Source organism: Macrobrachium nipponense, chromosome 31 (assembly GCF_015104395.2).
Source record: "Macrobrachium nipponense isolate FS-2020 chromosome 31, ASM1510439v2, whole genome shotgun sequence".
NCBI classification, from domain to species: domain Eukaryota; kingdom Metazoa; phylum Arthropoda; class Malacostraca; order Decapoda; family Palaemonidae; genus Macrobrachium; species Macrobrachium nipponense.
The window spans coordinates 9,921,356-9,947,608 of record NC_061093.1 but is presented as its reverse complement, the minus strand read 5'-3'; the positions used below and the strand labels follow the sequence as shown (position 1 = coordinate 9,947,608).

The 26,253-nt window shown below is 39.5% G+C and overlaps 1 protein-coding gene across 1 annotated transcript in view; it reads right to left on the bottom strand.

Annotated features, from left to right (window-relative positions):
• Positions 1 to 2,165: 2,165 nt before the first annotated feature.
• The window catches only part of LOC135206464 (U-scoloptoxin(11)-Sm5a-like), a 42,503-nt gene continuing 18,415 nt past the window's right edge, over positions 2,166 to 26,253 (bottom strand). The window contains exons 2-4 of the mRNA XM_064237839.1: positions 19,337 to 19,513; positions 5,691 to 5,906; positions 2,166 to 3,034 (exon numbers count right to left, since the gene is read on the bottom strand). Coding sequence (XP_064093909.1) covers positions 2,846 to 3,034; positions 5,691 to 5,906; positions 19,337 to 19,513 — 582 coding nt within the window. The 3' untranslated portion in view covers positions 2,166 to 2,845. The remainder of the gene's footprint in view (positions 3,035 to 5,690; positions 5,907 to 19,336; positions 19,514 to 26,253) is intronic.

Below are 26,253 nucleotides of genomic sequence, written 5' to 3'. Positions count from 1 at the left end.
TAAAAGATGGATGCCTGATTTCAGGTGTTTTCAGAAACCGTCGTTTCGCGAGACGTTCCTGAATGTCTTCGGGAATCCTTCCGTCCTCGGCGCCTCCCATCAGACCCCCAAGTCTGTTTCAGCTTCTAATTATGGTCAGAGGATTTGTTGACGTTCCGCGTCTATGATTCTGGTGGTGGTGGTGGTGAAGGCATCCTTCTTCAAGGATATGCTCAAGGAAAGATATATAGATAAATGAGGAAACCGTCCATCTCATTGCCTACTATCTTTCGGGGTAATGTCATCCATCTACCCTTGGATGTTCCGCGAGAGGAGATGTGCTACGTGCTGTCATTTCCATCCTTGATCTTGCACATTTCGTCCTTATTCAACTACAGGAAGATGAAATGTCATCGAGGAATGGTGGGTAGGAAGAAAATCACAACCTTCTACCACAAAACAAGAGCAGATGAAAAATGAAAGCAAATCTATGATTTGTGAATGGAGGAGCTATAGTAGATTCACATCAACCGTGCATTTGACGTCCAGGTCAGTCCCTTACGACGCTCTTGATTGGCTGTTGATAAGCCAATCATAGGGCTGGAAACTCTCAGTCTCTCTCGAGAAAGTTCACAGAGGCAGGATGCATGTTCCACCTCTCCTGAGGGAGAAGTGGAACATAGATCCTTTCAATGTGAGCTCTCTCGAGAGACTGAGTTTCCAGCCCTATGATTGGCTTATCAACAGCCAATCAGGAGCGTCGTAAGGGACTGACCTAGACGTCAAATGCACGGTTGATGTGAATCTACTACAGCGACTCCACGAAAGTGGAAATGAAGTTGGATTTAAAGGGTTGACACGAAGATAAAACCGAATATCCAGCCTCACTTGTTGCAGCAGTATCGATACAGAACTGAAAATAAAAAAAAAAATCTTCGGGAAAGACGAGACAGCGCTTTAGACGTCCCGTTTTCTACCCCAAAGAAAACGGAAGTGACTGCCGTTCAAACTCGAAATTTCTATATGCACATGTGTGACCAAAAATGAAGTTACGCCACTAGTAGTGAAAGCAGCTTCTCTTCCCCACTTATATTTCGTCCAGATGCGTAATTTTTGAAATATGCGATCTCGGTCTTACATTGTAATCATATTTTGATACAAAAATAAATCGTTCCGTTAAATGTAAGTTTCTGATGTGGTTCAAGCATAAAAGCAGATATGTTCACCTATGTAATGGAACTAGATCGTCGTATAGGAGGTTTTTCGTAATCATTGATATTTAGACCATCACTGTTATCGCTGTTGACTGAATAACTATATAATTAGACCATCGCTGTTGACTGAATAGCTATATAATTAGACCATCGCTGTTTACTGAATAGCTATAAGGTCTCAGTTTTACCCAGAAATATTCACACTGCTTATCTCCCAAGGAGAACGTTTTCTCTATACATTTTATCGTCAGCGGATTTACGCCAAACCTATACTTGGAATCACTCTGTAAGTCCTCATCAGTCAAGATATGGCTGAAGGTCGCCTTTCCCATAAGCCAAACAACTAAAACCTTACCAGGAATATCAACAGCGTTGATACTAATCAGGAATGTCAACAGAATAACAGTCTTGGTATCACGATGACATTTTGTAGGAGTAATGAAAAACATTATTATTAATGCTGAACGTCAATTTCCTTCAGTGATCCTTAATCTTATTTAAGAAAAAAATTGCTTTTGACGGTTCAGCGATATTATTTTGGTTCTGTCAAAATTCACGAAATTCCATATTGATGAGTTCGTGCAAATTCGAAATGGTAATCCTTTATTCAACCCACGAGACAATCACTCGATATTAGTGAATGCAAACACAGGCACACACATGAATTCTCACTCACACACACCACACACACACACTCTATATATATATATATATATATATATATATATATATATATATATATATATATATACATACATACATACATACATATATATATATATATATATATATATATGTATGTATGTATGTATGTATATATATATATATATATATATATATATATATATATATATATATATATATATATATATATATATATATATATATATATGTGTGTGTGTGTGTGTGTGTGTGTGTGTGTGTGTGTGTGTGCGTGTGTAGTGTGTGTGTGTGTGTGTGCGCGTGGTGTAGCATGTGAGCATTTGTATGTAGGTATGTATCCATATCATGCTTTCATTACTGATTTACTGATTACTAATTCGTCGATCGATAAGCTATATATGACACGCTAAATCATCTTTTACTATTTGCATCATTGATAAGTGTAGTATGAAAACTTAAGATATCTTTTATTGCCTTATTTGTCTTCTCTCTACAACTTAAGTCAGGTCTTCCTTCGAAAGAAATTAAAGATTGACGCTATATCATAGCCGCTAATTCCAAGAATGGTTGGTCTTGATTCCTGGTCTCCGTTTGCAAGCGAGATCTGACGAGAGTTCCCGTTTTGCAGGGGAAACCATTTCTCTAGACCTATGAACCTTCTTCCTACTCTGTTCAGGAACCAAATGGGCAACTATATAGATGTCACTGCGGACTACGCGAGAGTCTATCAGCTAAATAGATTAATGATGGGCCTCGTGATGACGAGACTTCCATCCCAACAGTAAATTGTTGGTGCTACTGATTGATAGAATCCAAGTTATCGCGATGACAGAAGTCTTTTGAAGGGCTTTTGGAGTCAGGCAAGACTGAAGGAGAAGGCCTAAAGAAGTGGAAACGAAAACTCTACTGGCGAGATGACGCAGTTCAAGGAGAGGAGGCGGGGAGAGATCTGGGGCGTGGGGGGGATGGGGTTGGGGGAGTAGCACATTCTAGTACGGCTTTTGGCAGTGAACGGAATAGGCCTTGCCCTCCGGGTAGGCGTTTGAATGTGGGGTGACGGAGAGACCGAAGGTTGGGCAGGACAAGTTTCTTGGGCACCGGCATTTGGGGTTGACGAGCGATGCTCCTCCTCCCAAACTGACCTCCTTGCACGGGGCGTCCTCTGCGCATAAGGGCAGCTACAGGAGATACAGAAGGCAAGGGATTAGAGATCAGTACGACTGGAAGTTCTGGATAAATCTAAGAATTGATGGTGTTATCAACATAGATGAAAGCTACTAAAAATGCCAAGGTTAATTTCAACTTTAATGTATTTTAATTGCGTTGTCAGTTAAGACGAGACCACAGGATTATGAGATGACCACAATATCTGCAAAACAGAAGTGATTAAGAACTAAAAGAGATGTTATCATGGCTGCAGTGATGGAGGAAACTAAGGACTTAAAGTTGCCAGAGAGGTCATGCGACTATACTAAGTGACAGAAAAGTCAATGATTAAGTGCTCAGATTCAATAGGGCTGAAAGTGGTGCAGAGATCAAAGGATCAAAAGCTGAAAGAGATACTGATAGGGCGAGAGATGATGAAGCTAAAGAATTTAACTCTAAATAGATGTCAGAGTTAGAGGAACGAAATGACTGAGGGCTGGCAAGGATATCAGTATGGTTTTCAGTGATAGAGAAACCGGAATGAAGCGCTGGCTGAGTCGTATACGTATGAGTGTGGTGATAATGAAACCATCGGTTTGTCAACTAAGCGCTTTATCGGTAAGGAGGTGAATGACCGATATACCAGAGGAACAAAGCTTGCAAATATCAAAATGGCTGCGTGTGATGGAGAAACCAAGAGATTCGAGGTGGGAAACTATCGTATGGAGAGAAGGCAAGAGATTAAAATCTGGCAAAGATCTCCGTACGAGTTTAGTGAAGGAGAAACTCTGGAGATTTAAGAACTGAAATGTATATCAGTATGGATGTGAGTGGGAGAAGAAATAAAAGATGAAGAGCAAAACCAGATACCCACAGGGGCTAAGAGCAAATCAATATGGCGGGTCATGATGAACACCTCCAAGAACAGAGGTGAACATCATTATGCCCAAATGTCAAAATGAAGATTTAAAAAAAAAATTACCACTGATTTAAATAGATATAAATTATAGAAGATTTTTATCAAAAAATGAAAAAACAGTTATTTCCAACGACATTAAGTGCGCAAAGTTGTATGAGTTTGTTTGTTTCGTTGATTTGAAAGGTGTTTTGACGTTGCATGGAACCAGCAATGGTTATTCAACAACGGGACCAACGGCTTTACGTGACTTCCGAGCCACGTCGAGAGTGAACTTCTATCACCAGAAATACACATCTCTCACCCCTCAATGGAATGCCCGAGAATCGAACTCGCGGCCACCGAGGTGGCACGCCAACACCATACTGACCACGCCACCGAGGCGCTCCAATGTTGTGTGCAGTTGACAAAAGAGACGAAAAACAAAGGTAAAGGAGAGAGAGAGAGAGAGAGAGAGAGAGAGAGAGAGAGAGAACAACGCTCTGAGGTAGGATTCCTTAGTACCAGAGGTGACTGATAAGACGTCGAGAAACAAAAGGTAGTCTTAGTTGACCAAGTATCAAAATAACTACTATCATCAAAAATAGCCATGTAAAAACCACGTAAATTCACGAAAGGTCGCGAATTAAGATATCTTGTACCTATACCATTCTACCAAATGAAATAAATATAAAAACTAAGCAAGCAAGTGAAAAGACCTTGGAAGAGAAGAGGAAAGAAACGAAGAAGCTGAGGTTCGTAAAACACTGCGGGGAAAAAGATAACATCAAGGAACTTGAAACAAAAGAAGCGCGCAGGATAATGAAAGCCAAGAGGCTGAAGAACATGTTGTCCTTGAAGGCCAACTTCCGGGGTAAATACAAGGAGACGACTTTTGTGCTCTCTGGAGAGCGGAGGAGGACAGCGCCGAATGTTTTTTCAGCTGTTAAATCCTGCAAAACCAGAACTCGACATTACTTTAGAGAGCCTGAAATCTCACAACAGAAAATTTGGGATTTTGTTAACCTGGGAAGCGCTCTGGATGTTAAAGCCAATAGCATGGCACTGCCTCAGATGGAAAAAGTAAAGTAGAGATTTATTAACAATGTTTGGTAATAATTGGTTGAGAAACATTTCTTCTAAGCTTCTGGAGTTCTTGTTACAGAAAAGGATTAAAATAAAGAGTCTGACGCACTATTGAAGTAAAGTGGAAGAAATTGGACATTGTAAAGCACACGGGAATTCAGTATCAGTTTGAATGATGTAATAACCAATATGAAGAGGGAAAGGGTATGAAGTAAAACTGTAGTGTCGAGTTAAAAAGCTCGGCATCTCACGCAAATAGTGTAACGTGCCCGCAACTGTGCTTGTGGAGTGGGCGCTGAGGAACCAGGAACCAGCAAGTACCAACGATTATAGTCTTAGAAAGTGACGAAAATAGACTGAGGAAGATAATGACATAAAATCGGCCAGGCATCGAAATATATCCTCAGCACAAATAATCAGAAAACCAACACTATACAGGGAGAGCAAATATATCCCAAAATGAACGAGGACAGGAATGCAACCTTGGCGAAAACGCTCACAAGAGTGAAAATGCATTCAGAAAATGAGAGAGAGAGAGAGAGAGAGAGAGAGAGAGAGAGAGAGAGGAAACGGAAGATGCATTTGTAAGAGGAGACCGACGCCAACAGAATAGTATTAGATTAAGCCAGCTTTGTACCGGCACGGGATCTTGCTTTGCAGCAGCCAACAGAGGAGGAGGAGGAGGAGGAGGAGATCGCGAGGCTTACCATGGAGCAGACGTGGACGGTGGCCATGATGAGTTCTCCGTCGACCACGTCTTCCACCATGTCGTCCTGAAGGTGAGCCATGGGTGGAGGACAATAGCAGTGAATTCGGTGGTGTTCCCCTGCCATCATGAACGTAGCCTTGTTGAAGATGTAAGCGGCTGTGTAGGCCGTTTCGTCGCGGTTACACACATGAATGGAGGGCGGCGACCCACAGAACTGTCAGGAAAACGGAAAGGCAATTATTAGAGATCAACTGCTGAGAATGATATGTGTAAGAAATCAGCTGGAAGTGAGGAAATCATGGCTGGTTGTTATTTCAGGAAATTCCTGGCATATGAAAAAAAAAGGCGTAGCAACGTACCTAGTATGAAAAGAGCTCAAAATTGATAAAAAGCAGTTGTGTTTGTGTGTGTGCTTGTGTTTGGAAAAGGAAGGATATGTAGGTAATAAAATAGTTCAATTAAAAAGCAAGTAGTTAATGAATTTATTAAAAAAATAAATCTTAGAAAATAAGAAGCAAAAGACAGAATTTATAGGCTACTGTTGATTTTGCAAAACAATTCAAAATTAATAGGAAACTGTTCGGATCTACATTGATAAAATGGTTGGATGTATGTATGTGTGTGTGTGTGTGTTCCACCATAACTCTGAAACGCATTGAGCAATTTCAACCAGATTTGGTATACATAGGATTTGCTATCTTGAAAAGAACTCTGTGGGGGTAAGACTTCATTAGCACCAAAGGGCACCAAATGGGGTGGAGGTGGGAAGGGCTTCCCTGAAATGGGGCCTTTTCTGTCCGTAGACTTGGTAACTAAATAAACTATTAATTTATCATACCTCACTTCGGTATACATATTGGGGGAGGCATCACTGGTACCATAGGGGGTGGGGTGGGAAGGGGTGACATGTAAAAATAACCGAAAACGGCAGATATTATGTCTAATCCAGTTTTTGAGGTTGCCGAGATGAATAGTAACAATCTTGATGCCCTTTAAGTCCAAGTTCAGCCCCAGTAGGAAGCTGGGGTTAGAAAGGGTGGAATATAGAATATCTAAAATGACATATATTAATGACTAATTCATAGTTTTCAAGGTCGCTGAGATGAATAGCAACACTTCCGGTGCCATTTAAGTCCAAGTTCAGCCCAAGTAGGAATGGAAGATGAGACAGGGTGAAATATAAAATATAAAAAATTGGAGCAACTATCGTTAAGAGAGAGAGAGAGATAGAGAGAGAGAGAGAGAGAGAGAGAGAGAGAGAGTAGAGGGGTGTTAGGGAGGAGAAAGAGGGAAAGAGTGAGGAAGAGATTGAGAGAGAGAAAGAGAGGGAGAGAGTGAGAGAGAGAGAGATGAAGTGAGAGAGTAGAGGGGTGTTAGGGAGGGGAAAGTGGGAAAGAGTGAGGAAGAGAGAGAGAGAGAGAGAGAGAGAGAGAGAGAGAGAGAGAGAGATGTTAGGGAGGAGAAAGAGGGAAAGAGTGAGGAAGAGATGAGAGAGAGAGAGAGGGAGAGTGAGAGAGAGAGAGATGAAGTGAGAGAGTAGAGGGGTGTTAGGGAGGGGAAAGTGGGAAAGAGTGAGGAAGAGATGGAGAGAGAGAGAGAGAGAGAGAGAGAGAGAAAGGTTGGGGGCTGTTTATCGGCTGGCATTCAAAGTTTTCCCAGGCAGCACCAGGTTGGTCAGCTAAAATGCAGTTTAAATAAGAAGAAGCCCTGCCAATGGAGCTTCACTCATGCCGGTACTGTCCTCTGTAGGATAAATGCGGAATGCTGAGCGCAGGCTCGAAAGCCGACCAAAAATGAAACAGAAATATGAAAAGCAAATCTTAAGCACATGATACTGCTGACGTGTTTAATTCTTGCTTAAAAATTTAGTATTTCAATTCCATGTAATATAACAAGCCTGCTGAAATGTGATGGCTTTCCGTGTGCTTTTACCAGATTTACACAAGATGTGAGGTTGCAAAACCTCCTATCAAGCAATCTTCCCACAATTGAATTTTGATCTTTTTCAACCAATGTGAATTTTGTGACACCATTGTTTTTTTTTCTGGAAATTCTCGGGTCCATCTAGAATCTTTTTCTTGAAACCAACGCGTCTGAAGAGGTTGTATTGAAAGAAACAGGTTTGATATTATAGCTCATGTGCTTTGTTTAAAATTGACAAAAGAAAACAAAAAACATCAGCAGAGAAGAAAAATTGCCCAACATCATAGAATCTTGTTCAGATTTTATGCTGCCAAGAAATTCATGCCATCGAAAAGGTCGTCAAATGAAACGAGGAAATATAAAAACGCTCGATGCTGCTTGTCGCTACCATGACATATTTTGAAGTCACGCAATGTCATCTATGAAAAAAAGTTACAACGGTACTACCTGAAACATTTGATCAAACTGGAACGAAAGTTTGTTTTTATTTTATTTGATTGTTTCATTTTATTACATTATTTAAATATTCATTTTATTTATTTGTTTATTTATTTTGGGGTGGGGGGCTTGAGAGATCTTGAGAGATTCGATCATCTGCATTCTCGAAGTTTGTTTTTGTTTTATTTGATGATTTCATTTTACATTATTTATTAATATTTTTTGGGGGACGGAGAGTTCTTGAGAGACTCGATCACTTGCACTCCCGAAGTCTTATCTCAAGACACTCCTTACATCGCAAACGCTCTATTTAGCGTTTTTATCTCTGTTCTTGCTTGAAACTGACAACATATGGTGGCAGGACCTCTTTCGTGTTAGGAGGCGGATAAAAATTTTCTTGTCACAGTCTTCCCAGATGTATCTCTTATTCTCTTCTTTCCCTACCCCTCACCTGATCTATCTGTCTCTGGCCGTTTGTTTCTTACCTGTCTCTCTCTCTCTCTTTAGGTATTCAACTTCCATTGGTTGGAGACACAAACTGACAAAATGTTCAGAGAAGACTAAACTGATTTTAGAAATGAAACAAATGGCATTTCGGAGGTCATGGATAAAAGTTAGGCGAAAGGGGAACTTGCGCCAAGTCATGACTTTGCAACCTTCATTCCCTTTCCTTTTGCTTTTCTCTCTCTCTCTCTCTCTCTCTCTCTCTCTCTCTCTCTCTCTCTCTCTCTCTCTCTCTGTCTTATGGTCTGTGCTTAACTTCTCGACAGAGAGCGAGTCAAGGGTACAGAGACTACATGTTTTTTATTTACAGAGAGAGAAAGAGAGAGAGAAGGAGAGAGAGAAAGTTTGAGTGAGCGCATCCCTCAGCTGGGGTGTTGAAGAGTAAAACTAATTTACTAATTTCACAGACAGACGAGAAAGAAAAGAAGAGAGAGAGAGAGAGAGAGTTTGAGTGAGCGAATCTCTCCGCTGGAACATTTGAAGAGTAAAACAAATTACTTACTTAACAGACAGACAGAGAGAAAACGAGGGACGGAAAGAATAAAGAGACAAATCCCTTTTGCAGAGAGAGAGAGAGAGAGAGAGAGCGATAGAGAGAGAGAGAGAGAGAGAGAGAGAGAGAGAGAGAGAGACTTCTGCCGTCGGCAGTGCGCCCTTTTTAAAAAAAAATGGGAAAGAAGCCAGCCACTTTCAGCGCCTTCTTATGGAAGGAATTAGTTCGCCGAGCAAAGGGGGGAGCCGTCCCAAAGGCGAGGCGTCCTCCTGTATTCAATGGAAGAAGCCATAGGACGCTACTGGAGCGACTGAGAATGATATTGGCCCACCTTCCCTCACTTACCTGTCGGCGCCCTAAAATATGTAGTGGCGTGGGACGGGTCTCACAAAAAAAAATAAAAAAATAAAGGAGAGGTTAGGGAAGGGCAGGGTGCGGGGGGGGGGGGGGGGGGAGAGTGCGGTGAGGGCTGAGAGAAATGGGAATAAAAATCATATCGTGTGGCAGATGGCAGGTTGATCCACTTACGTACTTTCATTCTTATCGTTGCCGGAGAAGACGGGGATGAGGCAGAGACAGATTAATAATAATAATAATATTGGAACGAGACCCTCTTTCACACAAGTCTTATTGAAAGATTTTGCTGCATCAGCTGCATTTTAACTTGTAAATAGTCTTCTCTATTTTTCTAATAATTGCTTTCTCTCTGCTATTACAACTGGCGAGTTTTGCGCCGATATGAATTATCAGGAGTCAATTGCAGAGATATTGCTTACAAATTTATTTATTTACTACAGTAAATAGATAAACAAATAGGTCAGATAGGCCACTAACTAGTCTTATATTTTGACCTATTTATTTATCTATTTATTTCTTCCGGAGCTGTTTGTCTTCTGCTTGTCTGTAAAATGAGGTTGTTAGTCGACTAACAACCAGGAAATCTAATTCACTGATTAGGTTCGTTCTTACCAGAGTATAGTTCCAGACGAGACAACAATGACGTTACAAAAGAAAGTTCACAAAACTGAAGAGATGAATATAATTATCATCATTGCCCTCGTGTGGCGCACAAAAGCAAACTCTCTTCGTGGAAGATTGCAGATGTACAGTTTCCTTCGGTGGAAAATGGTCACTATCCTCAGAGTGTTGACCCCTAAGTCGTGTAACATAGCGACACAATTGAAGAGCACTGTTCAACAGAAGAAACTTTTTTTGTTATTCTAAATGTATTGATATTTATCTTTAACCCATTTCACAATATATGTAGACTAAACATTCATTCCTCTATTGGGTGAAAATGGAGGAAATATTTGCATCGTCAGACGGATGATGACTTTCCTTTCCGTTTATGACTCAACTGAGCCTAGTCTCTCTCTCTCTCTCTCTCTCTCTCTCTCTCTCTCTCTCTCTCTCTCTCTCTCTCTCTCTCCTTCTGTTCCTGTTCTTCCTAACTCATGCGCCCTAACCACCACTCACATTTTATTTTACCTTAAAGTAGCCTCGTGATCCAATACCTTCAAATTCGTTTACAAAAATATTATTTTTCTTGGTTCATTTTCGAGCGCAGATGTCTTCACTGCTGTTCAACTTATTGGCTTGCAATGTTTTATAACTCTGAATGAGTTTTGTGATCATTCCCTGGGCGTTTTTTGAAATGGAATTTTGGTTGTTCTGTCATATGATGGTAGACGGCTGTCTGGTGAGGGTGAGAATGTTAGTCATTCATGTGGGCGTCAAACTGAGGGGGATTGTCAACCCTCATTCTTTATTCTCTGTTCATTTTCTAGATATTTCTCACCAGGGGTGATCTGGTCGGTCGCTGATTCTGTGGGTGCAGCACAGAACCAAGTAACAGAAGTTCAAGAAAGAGTCTCTGGTTGGTAACAAGCTCCCTTGATTCAGGTGCCACATTTTGGATCTTTTTTTTCCTTTAACTGGCACCTGTTTTTGCCTGTTTTCTCGAGGCCTTCTGCTGTCCTTGGTGGGTGTGGTCGAGATGCAACCTTCAGGCAGTCTCTGAGTGTGGCCCTGCTCTTGCCACTCCTACTCCTGCGCAGCTGACAACTCAAGGTTCTTATTGAAGTCTGAGGATCCCTGGCATCTGTCCTTCTCTGTCTTCTAAGAGCACTTGGCACTTTTTCCCTAGAACTGAGATGCTCTCCGTCCATTCAGCCACAGACTGGAGATTGTTTTATAAATTTAGAGAAATTGGATGCAGATGGGGTATCCGGGATCGTGGGCCGACAATTCCGCGCCGACAAGTCATCACATGACAATTCAGCTTAGAGACAATTCAGCGCATGATGATTCAGCACAAGGACTATTCAGCGAAAAGACAATTTGGCGAAATATCTGACGAAATAAAGTTAAAGTATGGAAAATTAAGAAAACAGTGATCAAATTAGTTCTTATTAGTAAATTATTTTTGAAATTCAGAAAATGAAATATATTTATTGTAATAAGATACTGAAAATCATAATCTATTTCTGATTTGGCGACAGAAAACAAAACTAGCAACTTGCAGTTAAAGGTATTGGTAATAAACTAGGATTGTTTACACTTTCAATCATCGAACAATTTACGGTTGTTATTTATGTTATAACAACAAGCGAATAATAGTTACTGGTATTCTTCTAAACTCGGACTGGATGTATTTCCTTTTCTGGAGCGTAGTTTTTTACAAACATTCGCTGAGCTAAAACAAAAACAAAAAAAAGTCTCATGGAGCGGATTTTATCAGAGAAAGGTCGTGATCACATTCTATTAAATGGATTTTGCTATCGTTTAGATTTTCAAATGTGTTTGAAGGCACGCAAATAAGTGGTTGTTTTTTGCATTAGGCTCAGCGCATATGGCGGAAAATACAGGCTTTAAATCTTACACAGTCATATATAAGCGAGGAGCATATTCGAAAACATTGTAAGAGGTTGGTAGCCTTAGCTTTTGTGCCAGCTGATGATATTTGCGAGGTATTTGAATCTTTGCAAGATGTTATGCCTCCTGAATTGGAAGAGTTGACGAATTAGTTCCAGAATAGTGGGTTGGTCGTCCCTTCCGACGCCGTAGTAGATATGCTATTTTTAAACCTGAGTTATGGACTACTTTTGATCGGGTGTAGGGAGACCTACCAAAGACCAATAACTCATTAGAGGTGTGGCACCGAAGTCTTCAGTTAAAATTAGGTTATAACCACCCAACCTTTTATAAGTGTGTAGGGTTTTTGAAATTGGAGCAAGACAACCCAGAGAAATGGATACTGAGAATCAGAGCTGGACACGACGATTCCAGAAAAAAAAGTAAATTATCAGAGAACAGCTAAGGCAATAAAAACGCTAGTTAGTCAATATGGGAATCGAGCAAACAAATTGGAATACTTACAAAATATAAGCTACCTCATTGAATTACAGAAATAAATTAGTATGAATATTTTTGTTCAGGAATATTTTATGGTATATCATTTCAATAAATATTTGTCTACTTTTTAAAATTCAGTATGGTACAAATGAAAAATAAATCTGATCACTGTTTTCTTCGTTTTCCATGTTTTTATTTTATTTTGCAAATTGTCTTTGTGCTGAATAGTCCTTGTCCTGATTCGTCATGCGCTGAATTGTGTCTAAGTTGATTCGTCATGGCAGAATTGTCTCTAAGCTGAATTGTCCTGCGCGGAATTGTCGGTACTCCATCCTGGACAGCCATCAGACATGACAACAGTGAGGATCTTTCCCAATTAATCTTATACAATTAGTCTTATAAAAGATATCAAGAGGAAAGCAATGATAATGTGTACGTGTTTATGATAATTTTTTTGTACAAAAGAGATATGATTATAAAATCATTATATGCTTTTATATCAGCATTAGCAAATTATCTTTAAAAGAAGGAAATATACAAATAAAAAAAAAGAGATTGGGAAAAACAAGCTTTCCATACAAACACATGTTTCCTATTCACGGAGGAGTTCATGCCTGGCCTTTTCTTCTCTTTCACCGCTGTCTTTCTCTTTAAGGAACAAAGATCAAACGGGACTTGGACCTCCGCCTTAAGGACAAGCCTCTCGTCAGCCCGACAGCGGAGTGTGATACGGAGGCCATCTTTTTACTCCAGGAAAAATGAACATAATAGCGTGCTCTAAAATGAAACCTGCTTTGAAAAAGTATGGGGTATTACTTTCAACTTACAAAGGATCTCTCGCTCCTACTCTCTCATACACGTATGTATGTATGTATGTATGTATGTATGTATGTATGTATGTATGTATGTATGTATGTATGTATGTATGTATGTATGTAGCCTATATAAATAAAGGTATAAGTCAGTCTGCTAAGTAAAGGACGTTGAGTCGAAAGATCTTGCAGCTATACTCCAGTGTTTCACTTTCCTTCGCGGCTTATATCTTTATTTATGCATCTATCACGTTCCAACCTTTCGTGATTCAGTTATACATGCAGCCTATATATAAGTGTGTGTGTATGTACAGGTATATTGTATTTAATTTACGAACGCTCTCTCTCTCTCTCTCTCTCTCTCTCTCTCTCTCTCTCTCTCTCTCTCTCTCTCATTACATGCACATATTCAAAACACAATTCATGCACAAATAATCAGATTGCGAAAGGAGAAGGATACAATGATCTTGCGACCCAAGGAAACCAACCAGGGTCAGAAGGACCCTTTACATAGCAGCGAAGGTCAGTCAACAGGAGTCAGTATCAGAGATCTTCTACAGCGACCGGTCGTGAGAATCTCCTGAAGACGCGAAACTAACATTCATTGCACATTCTGACCCTCTGAAGTCCCTAAAGATAATGATTTGACTTATGAACAAATGGCGTACTTTGGGTCACATCTAAAATGTGTAAACTATTCATTATACAAAAACGAAAAGAAGAGAGTTTCTTCGCAACCTTTATGACAACAACGAGAGGTTTTCAATCTGCTTTTTATCATCATTACTGTGGAGCATAGTACGGGGTTACATCAACACCCAAAAATGCTCACTGAATAAATTAATCCCAGTCACAACTGGCGGCAGCCAACGATTTAGTGGACAGTTATAGAGAAAATGAATAAAAAGTCCCTTGAAATCGAAACTATTCTGTTTATGTTAAGAAATTAGCTATGGGTTAAGTTTCAGTCTCCGTTACCAGGGCGATAAGTAAACAACAAATTCCCGGGGAGCGTGTCCCCCACACCCAGCCCCTAGGCGCCCCCCCCCCCCCACCCCGGCCCCTCTCGGTCATCCCGCTCTAAGGTTCAGGCGACACAAAATCCCAACAAGCTTCAACAAAAATTAATCGTTATAAAAAAAAAACACATATTCAGGATGTCCTTGGAAACCCCTTCAGTCTAATCATAAGGCACTTGGCCAAAAACCATTTTCCAGTTCCCGCGCGAATCGAACATCCCTCTCAGCTTAAAGATTGTCCAAATCCGAACCGAATCCTAAACAATCATTTGCAGGAATCGTGTTGACAGAAAATGCCACCAACTACCCTGTACGAGACTTTCACTTCGGCCCCATTTAAAGAAAACATCGACTCAAGAAAACGAGTCTTACGTAATTCCCGAGGCACCTTTTCAGACACTTGAAGACTCCTGACCTAATCACGCGATAAGCTGTCAATTGCTAATAGATAGACCAACTCTCTAACGACCCCTCGGACGCCGTTAATTGGCGCAGTTCTCACTAATGAAGCGGAAACGCTGATTACCAGGGACGCTCTCTCACTCATTGAGGCGACGCCTCCAAGACTCCGTCCCATCACCTCCTGAAGGAGGACCTGATCTCTTCTTTGAATGTTGCATAAGCATAGCAGAGCCTCAGTCATCACTTCCATCATCTTCGAACAAACCCGAAATAGCGGCCATAGAGAGCAAATCCTTACGATGATTAATGACCGAGAACATAGTTGCCGCTCCTTAAGTAAATTGAATTGAATTATTGAAATTGAATATGGAATTTAGGCCAGGGGCCCAGCGCTGGGACCTATGAGGCCATTCAGCGCTGAAATAGAAACTGACTGTAAAAGGGGTGATAGGTGTAACAGGAGAAAAACCTCGAAGTAGTTGCACTATGAAGCAATTGTCAGGAGAGGATGGAAAATAAGATGGGAGAGAGAAAATATGAAAGGAGGTACAATAAAAGGAACGAAAGGGATTGAAGCTAGGGGCTGAAGGCACGATGCAAAGAACCTTAGGTAATGCCTACAGTGCACCGCATGAGTTGCTGACGGCCCCACCTTCCAACGGGGGCTTCTTAGTAAAAGCCATTCGTGCTGATGAGGTCAGCCTTCCTCTGTCTTATTCCATTATTTTTCCCTTCGTGTCTCCACCCCTTGTATAGCCATTTTTTTTTTTAGCTGATATAGCTATTGAGACAAAGTATTTCTTCTTATTGTTATTAATAATATTTTATTAATAATAATAAACACATGTTCTTATGAGCAGTCCAAAAAGCCATGAACTTTCAACAAATTTCTACAAAACAATTCCTTTAAGTTCCAGCAAGAAGGAAGATTAAATAAAACTAGGACTACAATACTCATACACTATATATTATATATATATATATATATATATATATATATATATATATATATATATGTATATATATTATATATGTGTGTGTGTGTGTGTATGTATGTATGTATGTATGATGTATGTGTGTGTGTGATTGCGTGAGCGTGTGTGTTACACTATATATATATATATATATATATATATATATATATATATATATATATATATATATATATATAGATTATCATAATATTGGCTTGTAAAATGTTTAGGGCAGTTTATTTATATGCTACCGTGTATGAGGAGCACCAAAATTTCCAGGTGTGTATATTTCATCTTGATTTATTCCTGTAAGTAATTACTGAAGTGTCATATGTAATGTGTGTTAGATTTTACACTAATATCTACATAACATAAATGAGAAGACACATATTTGTCCAAAGTTCAGATGTTTTTTGAATTGTCAGCATTAAGAGTCAGTCAACCAACTCGTATTTATTAGTCATGTCGTGTCACTGTTGCCAATTGGGCTGTGATTACCTTCCAAACTCGGGGATAAGAGTTACACAGAACCGTGGAAATAAGTGAATTTAACGTATCTATTTGCAATATATATGCATAAATATTAGGGCAATTTTATCATTATTGCATTACTATGACATCTAGAATTAAATGGAAACAGTTTGTAAAGGCATCGCCATAAGTGTCTAACTCCGCTAAATTGGCAACGATGCTCGTGTCGTGGGCCACTGTTGCCAATTGGTCTGTGATGACCTTCCAAAATCGGGATAAGAATTACACAGAACCGTGAAAATATTTAAATTTAGCGTATCTATTTGCTATATATATGCATAAATAGGGCAATTTTATCATTATTGCATTACTATGACAACTATGGTTCATGGAAACAGTTTTAATAAAGGCATCGGCGTATGTCAAGCTCCGCAAAACTGGCAACGATGCACGAGTCCTTGACAGCTGGGCGCTCCGTCTGGCAAGATTTTAGCCTCTTCTTTCAGAGGTCATCCCAATTAACTCTTAATCTGGTTCAACTTTACCAGTTTGCCTCTTCCATTTGCTGGATTCTCCCCTATTTATGGATTTTATGAGGTGACACCTCTACTATATATTCCTTAAAAGCTGTTAACCTCGTTGGACGAGTCGGTTATGTGCTCGACTACCGGTCACGGGGTCTGGGTTCGATTCTCCGCTCTGCCAACGCAGAATCAGAGGAATTCATTTATGGTGATAGAAATCCATTTCTCGATGTAGTTCGGATCCCACAATAAGCTGTAGGTCCCGTTGCTAGGTAACCAATTGGTTCCTAGCCACGTCTAAATATCTAGTAATGATCCGTCAGGCCAGCCCTAGGAGAGCTGTTAATCAGCTGAGCGGTCTGGTAAAACTAAGATACTGAGCTTGTTAACCTTATACTTAATTGCCTTTTCCTCTTTGTATTGACTTTGGAGGGATTCCTCTCCCTGTAAAAGTCATCTATGGAGGTATGTCTTTCCCCATAGTGGATAACCCCATACAATATGACATTCGCGTCGCTCTGTAGAAGTGACTAAAAGTTCTTGGAAACATCACTTTTCGGCCCGAAAACATTCTATCTGCATTCTACACCTCACCCTTTGGAATCTTCCCACCTGGCTGTCTGCCTTCTTTAATTTTACACTGCCTTATTTTCCATTCCCCTCAGCAACAAAGGATTCCTAGGGCACCCCCAGTACAGTTGCTTTCCCTCACACATCCTGTGAGTTTCTTAAGAAGTAAATGTTCAAGATTTCCTTTGCTGTTGCATCCAAAAAGACCGACTAATCTGATATAACAGAGGTGGCCAAACAGTCAATCATGGCCACTTGTTTGGTCGAGCGCCGTTCCCCCACAATCCTATATAAACAATAACAATATATATATATATATATATAATATATATATATATATATATATATATATATATATATATATATATGAATGAGTGAGGCAGTTGTACTCATGGTTCTATTTGAAATTTTTTTCCCCACGTAATAATATGAGATTATGCACTATAGTAGATTCACATCACCCGCGCATATGATGTCTACTAGGCCAGTCCCTTACAACGCTCCTGATTGGCTGTTGATAAGCCAATCACAGGGCTGGAAACTCTCCTCAGTCTCTCTCGAGAGTGTTCACATAGGCAGGATGTATGTTCCTCCTCTCCTGAGGGATACGTTTTTTCAAAAGCATCCCTCAGGAGAGGTGGAACATACTACATCTTGCCTATGTGAACTCTCTCGAGAGACTGAGGGTTTCCAGCCCTGTGTGTGGCTTATCAACAGCCAATCAGGAGCGTCGTAAGGAACTGGCCTAGACATTAGATGCACGGGTGATGTGAATCTACTATAGTATGGCAGATCGTAGAAGAGTTTCACTCTTTAGAGTAGATCTCGGAGTCTAAAATTCTGGCCACACCTATTCTATAAGATGACATTTCCTTGTAAATTCTTCCAGCAAAATAAAGACAAAATTAAGGAAATCCCGTTACCGGAGTGACCTTGATATCCTTCAGAAATGGCTTCCGGTGGAAACCTCTCGTCGCTCTTAACATTTTTAGGTTTCAAAATCATTAGAGTATTTCTGCAATACTTTGCCTTATTTCAAATACCAAAGCTTAAAGATACCACTAGAGTACATATCTAGTAGGGTGCTAGTGCCGTCAGTGCACCTCATGCGGTGCACTGTAGGCATTACTTCAGGTTCTTTGCTGCGTGCCTTCGGCCCCTAGCTGCAACCCCATTCGTTCCTTTTACTGTACCTCATTTCATAGTCTTTTTCTTCATCGTAACAATTGCTTCATAGTGCAACTGCTTTGAGGTTTTCCTCCTGTTACACCTTACAAACCTTTTACTGTCACTTCCCATTTCAGCGCTGAATGACCTCATAGGTCCCAGTGCTTGTGTCCCTTAATCCCAAATTCTGTATGCAATTCAATTCATATCTAATATACAGCTTGTCTCACAGGGGTGAGGTCATTTCAATGAATGTGGTTTTATAAAAAAAATGATCTTGTGCATGACAAATGTTTACGTTGACTCTTTTTAAAGTTTCAAGGGAAGAATGGTTTCTAAAATGCACCAAGTTCGCTTTGATTGGCTGATTCCTCTCCAAACCACAACTTATTGTACTTGGTATGCACTCATTAGGAGAGCGTACGAAAAATTTTGAGAGGGACAGTAGTCATTCATATAGGATTAACCTCCAGCGCGTTTGAGGGAAATCAATAACCAATTAGGTAAATATATATATATATATATCTATATATATATATATAATATATATATATAAATTATAATATATATGTATATATATTATGTATCTGTCTATAATATTATATGATATATATATATATATATATATATATATATATATTATATGTATAGTATATGTGATATATATATATATATATAAATAATATATAACCTATAATATAATATATATATATATATATATATATATATATATATATATATATACACATACATATATATAGATATATATATTATATATATATAATATATATATATATATATATATATATATATACACATACACACACACACACATATATATATATATATATATATATATATATGTATATATATATATATATATATATATATATATATATATATATATATCTATTATACATGTATGCATATATATAGCATATATATATTTTCCTGCCCTTCAGAATAAGCGAAGCAAAACGTCAAAAGACGAACCTTGTACTGATCTGATCCCATGGTGACTGAGTGGCCATCCTGGGGGTCCCAGTGGAGGCTGCAAGTCCCCTCTCTCCTGGGGCACCTGCAGAACTGTCGAGCGTTCACCCCGTAGGCGTTCACCTGCAGGTAGCCGCACGCTGATCCACTGCGGCAGTAGGCCAAGTCCAAGTCTTCCTGCGGGAGAGAATAATGGGGGAAATCTTGTCAGTTATTACAGGAAACAGATCATTCTTTTCTCTCCGTTCATTCGTGAGAAAATGGCAACTTGCAGTAAGCCTAAAATTCATTCTATGACGAGAAATGAAAGGTATAAATTCCCTCACGTTTTGGTTTAGTCAAGGGCGAGAGACGAGTGGGATACGATATCAAATGATGACAAAAAATGTTAATTTTTCAATGTCCAAGAGTCATGCAAAGGTTATTCTCATACTATTTGATTCGGCTGAAGAGTTACTGCAAGGAAAACGGAGAACGAAAAAGGAACATGAATTCAATTCAAGGTGGAGCTCAAAGTTGACTTGGATAAATTAGAGAAGAACAGGGGTGACTGAAGTATGTGGTGAAACTACCAAAAAAAAAGGTGCTAATGAGAAAGTTATAAACTTATCGAATTAAAAGGAAAATACGGAAACGAAAGAGAGAGATCATCACAGGAAATAGTATTGTATAAGAGAGAGAGAGAGAGAGAGAGAGAGAGAGAGAGAGCGAGAGAGAGAGAGAGAGAATAAAATGAATTCTGAGTATTCGACCAGCATGAACCGAAGATACGAGAAAACAAGTGTGGAGATCGGAAAAGTTTAACGGGCCAGTCAGATTCTGCTTGTTGGTAAGGCCGAGAAGAGCTCCCCGAATGGAAGTATGTACGTTAATTAAGCTGACCGGTAATTTAACTTCTGGTAATTTGACTCCCGGTCAATTTGACCGCGGTAAATTCACTTCGAATATCCACAAATATAGATAAATAAAACGAATATACAATTCTAACAGAAAATAGAATGATTACAGTGATGTTTGACACATTATAATCATAAAAGAGTCTTGCTCTCATGCAAGGTACAAATAAAATTAAAAAGAGAAGCCTGAGCATTATGTAAACATATACCTACTTCGCAATTAAGTAAGGAAATAAATCGATAAAATGCAACGAAGACATAAGGAAAACAAACATGAACAGAAATCGCAGAAAAATGTAGGTATCTGGTGCAAGCTGTAGGATCTTAATGAATGAACAAGACTGGTTTTATTCGTGTCCAAAATAAAAGGAGGTAATCTAGAACAAGCCTTAAAATATAACCGAATATGAAACAAAGAAAGGACCCCGTCACCAGAGAGAGAGAGAGAGAGAGAGAGAGAGAGAGAGAGAGAAGAGAAGAAAAGAGTAGCACAGGTAGGGCCGTGGCGAGGTCTCTTGATTAGAATCTATTGTACGACTATGATGCAAAATTGAGGTTCTCTCTCGTCAGGGTCTTTACCTCTCCCTCGGCGATTAGAGAATGAGCGAGGAATGAAATACAGGTTTCTTTTCCCTGAAACCTTCCTTTTTTTTTGCAGACAATAGAAAAATGAGAAAAGTAACACATCTAGTGCTCTATGCGTGTGATACAAATGAATCCACCAGCGTGCATTTTTTAAGACGTAGACATTTATTCAGCGAATGCACTCGGTGTTCTAGCAGGGTAATTCCCAATACAGTATCAGTGCTTACATTTCTTCATTGAATAATTATATATTTACAATGTGTGTGTGTCTGTATGTACGTACGTATGTATGTATGTATGTAGTGGATATGCGATGCCAATAAATTAAGTGAAGCAAGGTGCTGTAAAGAAAATATATACAAAAAGTTACATTGACTTTTTTCTCAATAATTCCAAATTCCACCAGCCCTTGCACTCCCTACATGCGGGCGTCCATTGTGCTTAATCATTAGACTAAGTAACGGGAATGCCAACAGAAAAAGAACCTTCAGCTGCGGTTGCAGAACAGACCAGGAAGAGAGTACGGAAACTTCTCTTTCGCCAAATAAAACGAGAGAGAGAGAGAGAGAGAGAGAGAGAGAGAGAAAGTTCTCAAACGTTCGAAACGAAACTGACGGAGGCGTTGAACGTGGGAAGTGAATTACAACACAAAAGCGAAGTAGGACACAACGTGAACTCTTGATCCTCTTGTTCAAATTTCAAAATGTTCTTCGGCCTCCACAGCGCCCAAACTTACTTCAAGTTTGGATTTTATTAAGTCATCTGGTTCTTTTAGGTCCTGGGTTTGCTTTTACTAGGTAAGTTCAGGGGTTCTTAACCTTTGGGGAGGGGGGGGAGGTGGGTGCGCCCCATAGGGAGGCGTCAGCAATTTGCAGGGGAGGCGCGAGCCCTGGGGAAAAATAGAAAAAAAACTCTCTAATTATATTCGTTATTCATTTAACAAGAACGAGGAACTAATATTTAGAAGTTTATGAAAAAATGTAAAAGTGTCGCCTTATAACGTTATTTTCCTGTCCATCCGCCTGTGGTTTTGCGCATGGTAACACTGCATTCCGGGCTTTAAATAATATCCTATTTCGAATATTAACGGTGTAATTTGCATACAGTAAATCATCAAAACACTTTTCAGTTGCAAATGTACACCCAGATATCCTTTTATTTACCTAAAACTTAGACATAGCATAACTATTTAAAGCCCGAGATGCAGTGTTACCATGCATGACCACCACAGGTGGATGGACAGATGGAAAAAAACAGAATATATAAATGGAGGAGTTATGGGAGTTCCATTGGACAACGTCCTTGAGAGAGTGGGAGAGAGAGAGAGAGAGAGAGGGCGTAATTGGTGGATGGATAGTTAGCGATTGAATTGGCTGTTGGTGAGTTCTGGGTTGTCTGCTGGTGTGGTTGGAGTCGTTTGCTGTGATCGGAGTTCCGACTGAGGAGTCAGTGTCTGGAAATTACTGGAATGAGAAATCGTGAAGGACAGACGTTTTGGGCAGCGGTCTTAGCAGTGTTGTTGTTGGTCAGTTGTGTTGTATTTTCTGGGAGTTATTTGATTCATTTATGCTGTGTGTCTGAAGGTTGTTGTGCTTGTGTGTTGGGAGGATGTTGAGCTTGTGAGTTTCTGTTGAGTTGTTATGGTTGAGGGTTGTTGTTGTTAGGGGCTGTTGTGGTTTCTTAGTGTTGTTGTAATGGTTGGGTGTGGGGTTGTGGAGGGTCGTTGGTTTGGTGTTGTTTATTGGGGGTTGTTGGTGAGCTGTTGTGGTTTCTTTGTTGTTGTGGCTGTATTCCTTCGTTGGGTGTTGTGGTTGTAGTACTTGTTTGCTTGTTGTGTTGTTGAGTTGTGGTTGTAGTCCTTGTTTGTTGTTCTGTTATTGAGTTGTGGTTCTAATCCTTGTTTGTTGTTGTGTTTTGGGTTGTGGGGTTGTGGTCCTTGGTTGTTGTCGTGTTGTTGTTGTGTCGTGTGGTTACAGTTCTTTGTCGTTGGTTGTGTGTTGGTGTCTCAGCGACCTAGTCCAGCGGACAGCGCAGCCTAGCCCTGAGTATCTGGAGTTGGGGTGAGTACATGTGTTTGTGTGTTTTTGTTCTGCTTGTAGGTAAGTCAATTGTCCTGCGTGTATTTCGTAGCGTGAACAGGAAAGTGTGTCTGAGGGTGAGTTTGGCAACCGAATTGGTTAGTTAGGCTTATTGGGCTTTCCATGTTTTGTAATTGTTGACTTCCCTTCCTATCTATCCATCGATACCCCTTCTCTTTCTCATCTTTTTTTTTATTTTCCTTTAAATCTGGGAGGTAATTTTACTCATAGATGCGAGGGCGGCAGGTGCGAGGGAGGGGGCCGGGGAGAACGTGAAAGAAAGGACCAACTCTTAGAGGGGGCGTGGTCATAAAAAAGGTTAAGAACCACTGGGTTGGTTGGTTCCTTCGAGATACAGTTTGACACTAGGTAGTACTCATTTATCGGAAGTTTTGCTCTTGTATATCCACTAAGTCATGTTTATTTTTGCATAGTAAGGATACTAGAATGTATTTCGTTTCCAAAGATTTATCAGGATTTCATAAAATTGCATCATAATTTCTAACTAAGGTGTCCGGCCAGCCTAGAACGTATTTGTATTGCTTTTGAAGTTATTACTTGCATAGGTTTCCATAAACATAATACAGTTATACTATAAATCCTGGACAATTTTAGACTATTTTTCTGTATTGTAATACAAGTTGCATTCTAATCTCGATTACCTTCTGTCTTAATGTGAGGTTCATTCGTGGTCCGTTGTGACGTCACTTCAAGACTTTAATCATCTGTTTATTATATTAGTCTAATAATGAATGCATCGGTAATCGTTAGACAATGTATCGGCTTTTTATTCAATAAAGTAGAGTAACTTTATGCATGACAGCGCAGTTAAAAACAAAATCAATTACCCGACGTAATTGCTTGCTGATTTCGGTAAATTTCATCATACCGAACGTGTTCAGAGACACGATCGTCCAATGTCTGGTAACCAGTTCAAATTAAAAGAAAAAAAAAAAAAAAAAAAAAAAAAAAAAAAAAAGCTGGAACATGAATGAGCTCCTGTGCAAATTTGGCGCTTTCCGCGCTAGATTTAGCGCCCCTTTTATTTTTCATCTCATTAAGGGCGAAATGATTGTGTTTAGCGCTTTAGCGGTTTAGCGCTGCTTTTAGCTCATTTCTGATTTATTTCGCGCGAAGATGAGCGCTTTTGAACAATATTATTATCAAGAGAAATATAGCAAGGCACAAGTCATTAAAGAGAGAGAGAGAGAGAGAGAGAGAGAGAGAGAGAGAGAGAGAGAGAGAGAGAGATGGAGAGAGAGAGAGAGAGAGAGATAAAAAGGGAAATTGAAATCAATGGCTGCTGGGCACTTGGGCAGCCGGGGAGTGTTTGTTATCGGAGCGCTAACAAATTTTTAATGTGATTCATAATACTTGCTTGAATGACTGAATCTGTAAAATGATTAAATGGATGATTTTGTAATGACTTCGTTCGAATCGATCTGATTACTAATAGTCTACTGCAGGGGTTTTCAACAGGGTTTTCAAAGGAGGGGGGAGGACTGTGACAAATGTAACATATGTCATAGCATCCCTTATAATAATTTGTCTATACTCTGTTTTTTTTCCATCTGTCCATCCGCCTGTGGTGTCTTCGCATGGTAACACTGCGTCCCGGGCTTTAAATATTTACACTCTGTAAGTTTTAGCCTAGGTGAGTAAAATGATATCTGGGAGTACATTTGCAACTGAAAAGTGTTCTAATAGCCTAATTTACTGAATTCGAGTTACACCGTTAATATTCGAAATAGGATATTATTATTGTTGTTGAGTGTAAGCTGAATGTAACTATCTAAAGCCCGGGACACAGTGTTACCATACGCACACACCACAGGCGGGTGGACAGATGGAAAAAAACAGAGTATAGTTCCCCGTTGTCTCTAAAGCTAAGAATAAACCGAACATCCTCTGTGCATTCATCCAACACAGAATAAATTTAAAGATTAAACATCCAATTCCTGGAGCAACTTCGCGGAAGGTAAATGCACCTATTTCTTTCTATGCATGTGAATATATGAGTTTTTATTTATATTATTATGATACTAGAAGAGGCATAAAATATCAGAGATAGAAGTTAATACTGCAAATGTGTCATATTTGTTTAAAAAACACATATTATTTGGAATGCACTTTTTGAGCCAGACAAACTTTGGAAAGGAGGAAATTAAGTATATCTTAGTTTAACCAGACCACTGAGCTGATTATTACCTCTCCTAGGGCTGGCTCGAAGGATTAGATATTTTTACGTGGCTGGGAACCTATTGGTTGCTTAGCAACGGGACTTACAGCTTATTGTGGGATCAGAACCACATTATAGCGAGAAATTAATTTATAATCACCATAAAAACATTCCTCTGATTCCACGTTGGCAGAGCGGGGAATCGAACTCGCGACCACCGAATCGGTAGGCGAGCACGTTAACCACTCGTCCAACGAGGAACTTTGATAGGAGGAAGGAATGCCTCTCTGACATATGGTAAAAGAGGTGATTGGGGGCAAACAAAGTTGAGAACCACTGACCTACAACATAATAGGTACTCTGCTGTGGAGTCCAATAAAGCACTTGAGTGGAGACCAAAACCTCAAATCCAAGGAAAAGGAATCAGACGAAATTTTTAAAAGCCGAAGAGTATTAAACTATTATAAAAGATTCCAGTAAAGGTGTGTCATCACATCTACATCTGAAGCAAGTCATGGAAGCAGCAGTGAATCCAGTGATGGGGCCCAAGCCACCGCAGGAGGTCTTTCTAGTCAAGCTCAACCCAATGTTAATCAATTGACCTAGATGACGATCACAGTAGTCAGGGTGGAAGCACCTACCATGGAACAAGATGAAAAAGAACAGGAAGCAAAATCACCGATTTCAAAGGAGACAGTGAACTCATAAAGTGGCCCACAACATTTGATAATGACTTCATACAGAATTTCAATGCCTGATAGGTATCTTTCTTTCTTCCAAACAAAAACACAATGTACCTATCTACGGAATCCTGTAGGGCTTACAAGAAGCAAAACAGAAGTGTCTCCGACAAATATTTTGAAAAAAAAGACTGAAAAATGGTCAGCTGTTTATGAGGTCTTGAATAGCTTACTCAAAGAGCAAGGCCTATATATAGTGTTTATTTATTTATTAATTAATTTATTTATTTATTTTGCCTGTGTTTGTAATATTCTAGTTCTTTACCTTAGAATTTCATTTTCATCTTATGCAGAGTGCTAATTGCCAGATGTTTTGGCCTTAAAGGTCGATAATATTCATGAAAATGCCGCCAAAGGTATCTTAAGCAATAATCATATGCCTTTAAATTCAATAGGCTTATAATAAAAGAGTGCCGCATTTGGTACAATTCAACATTGC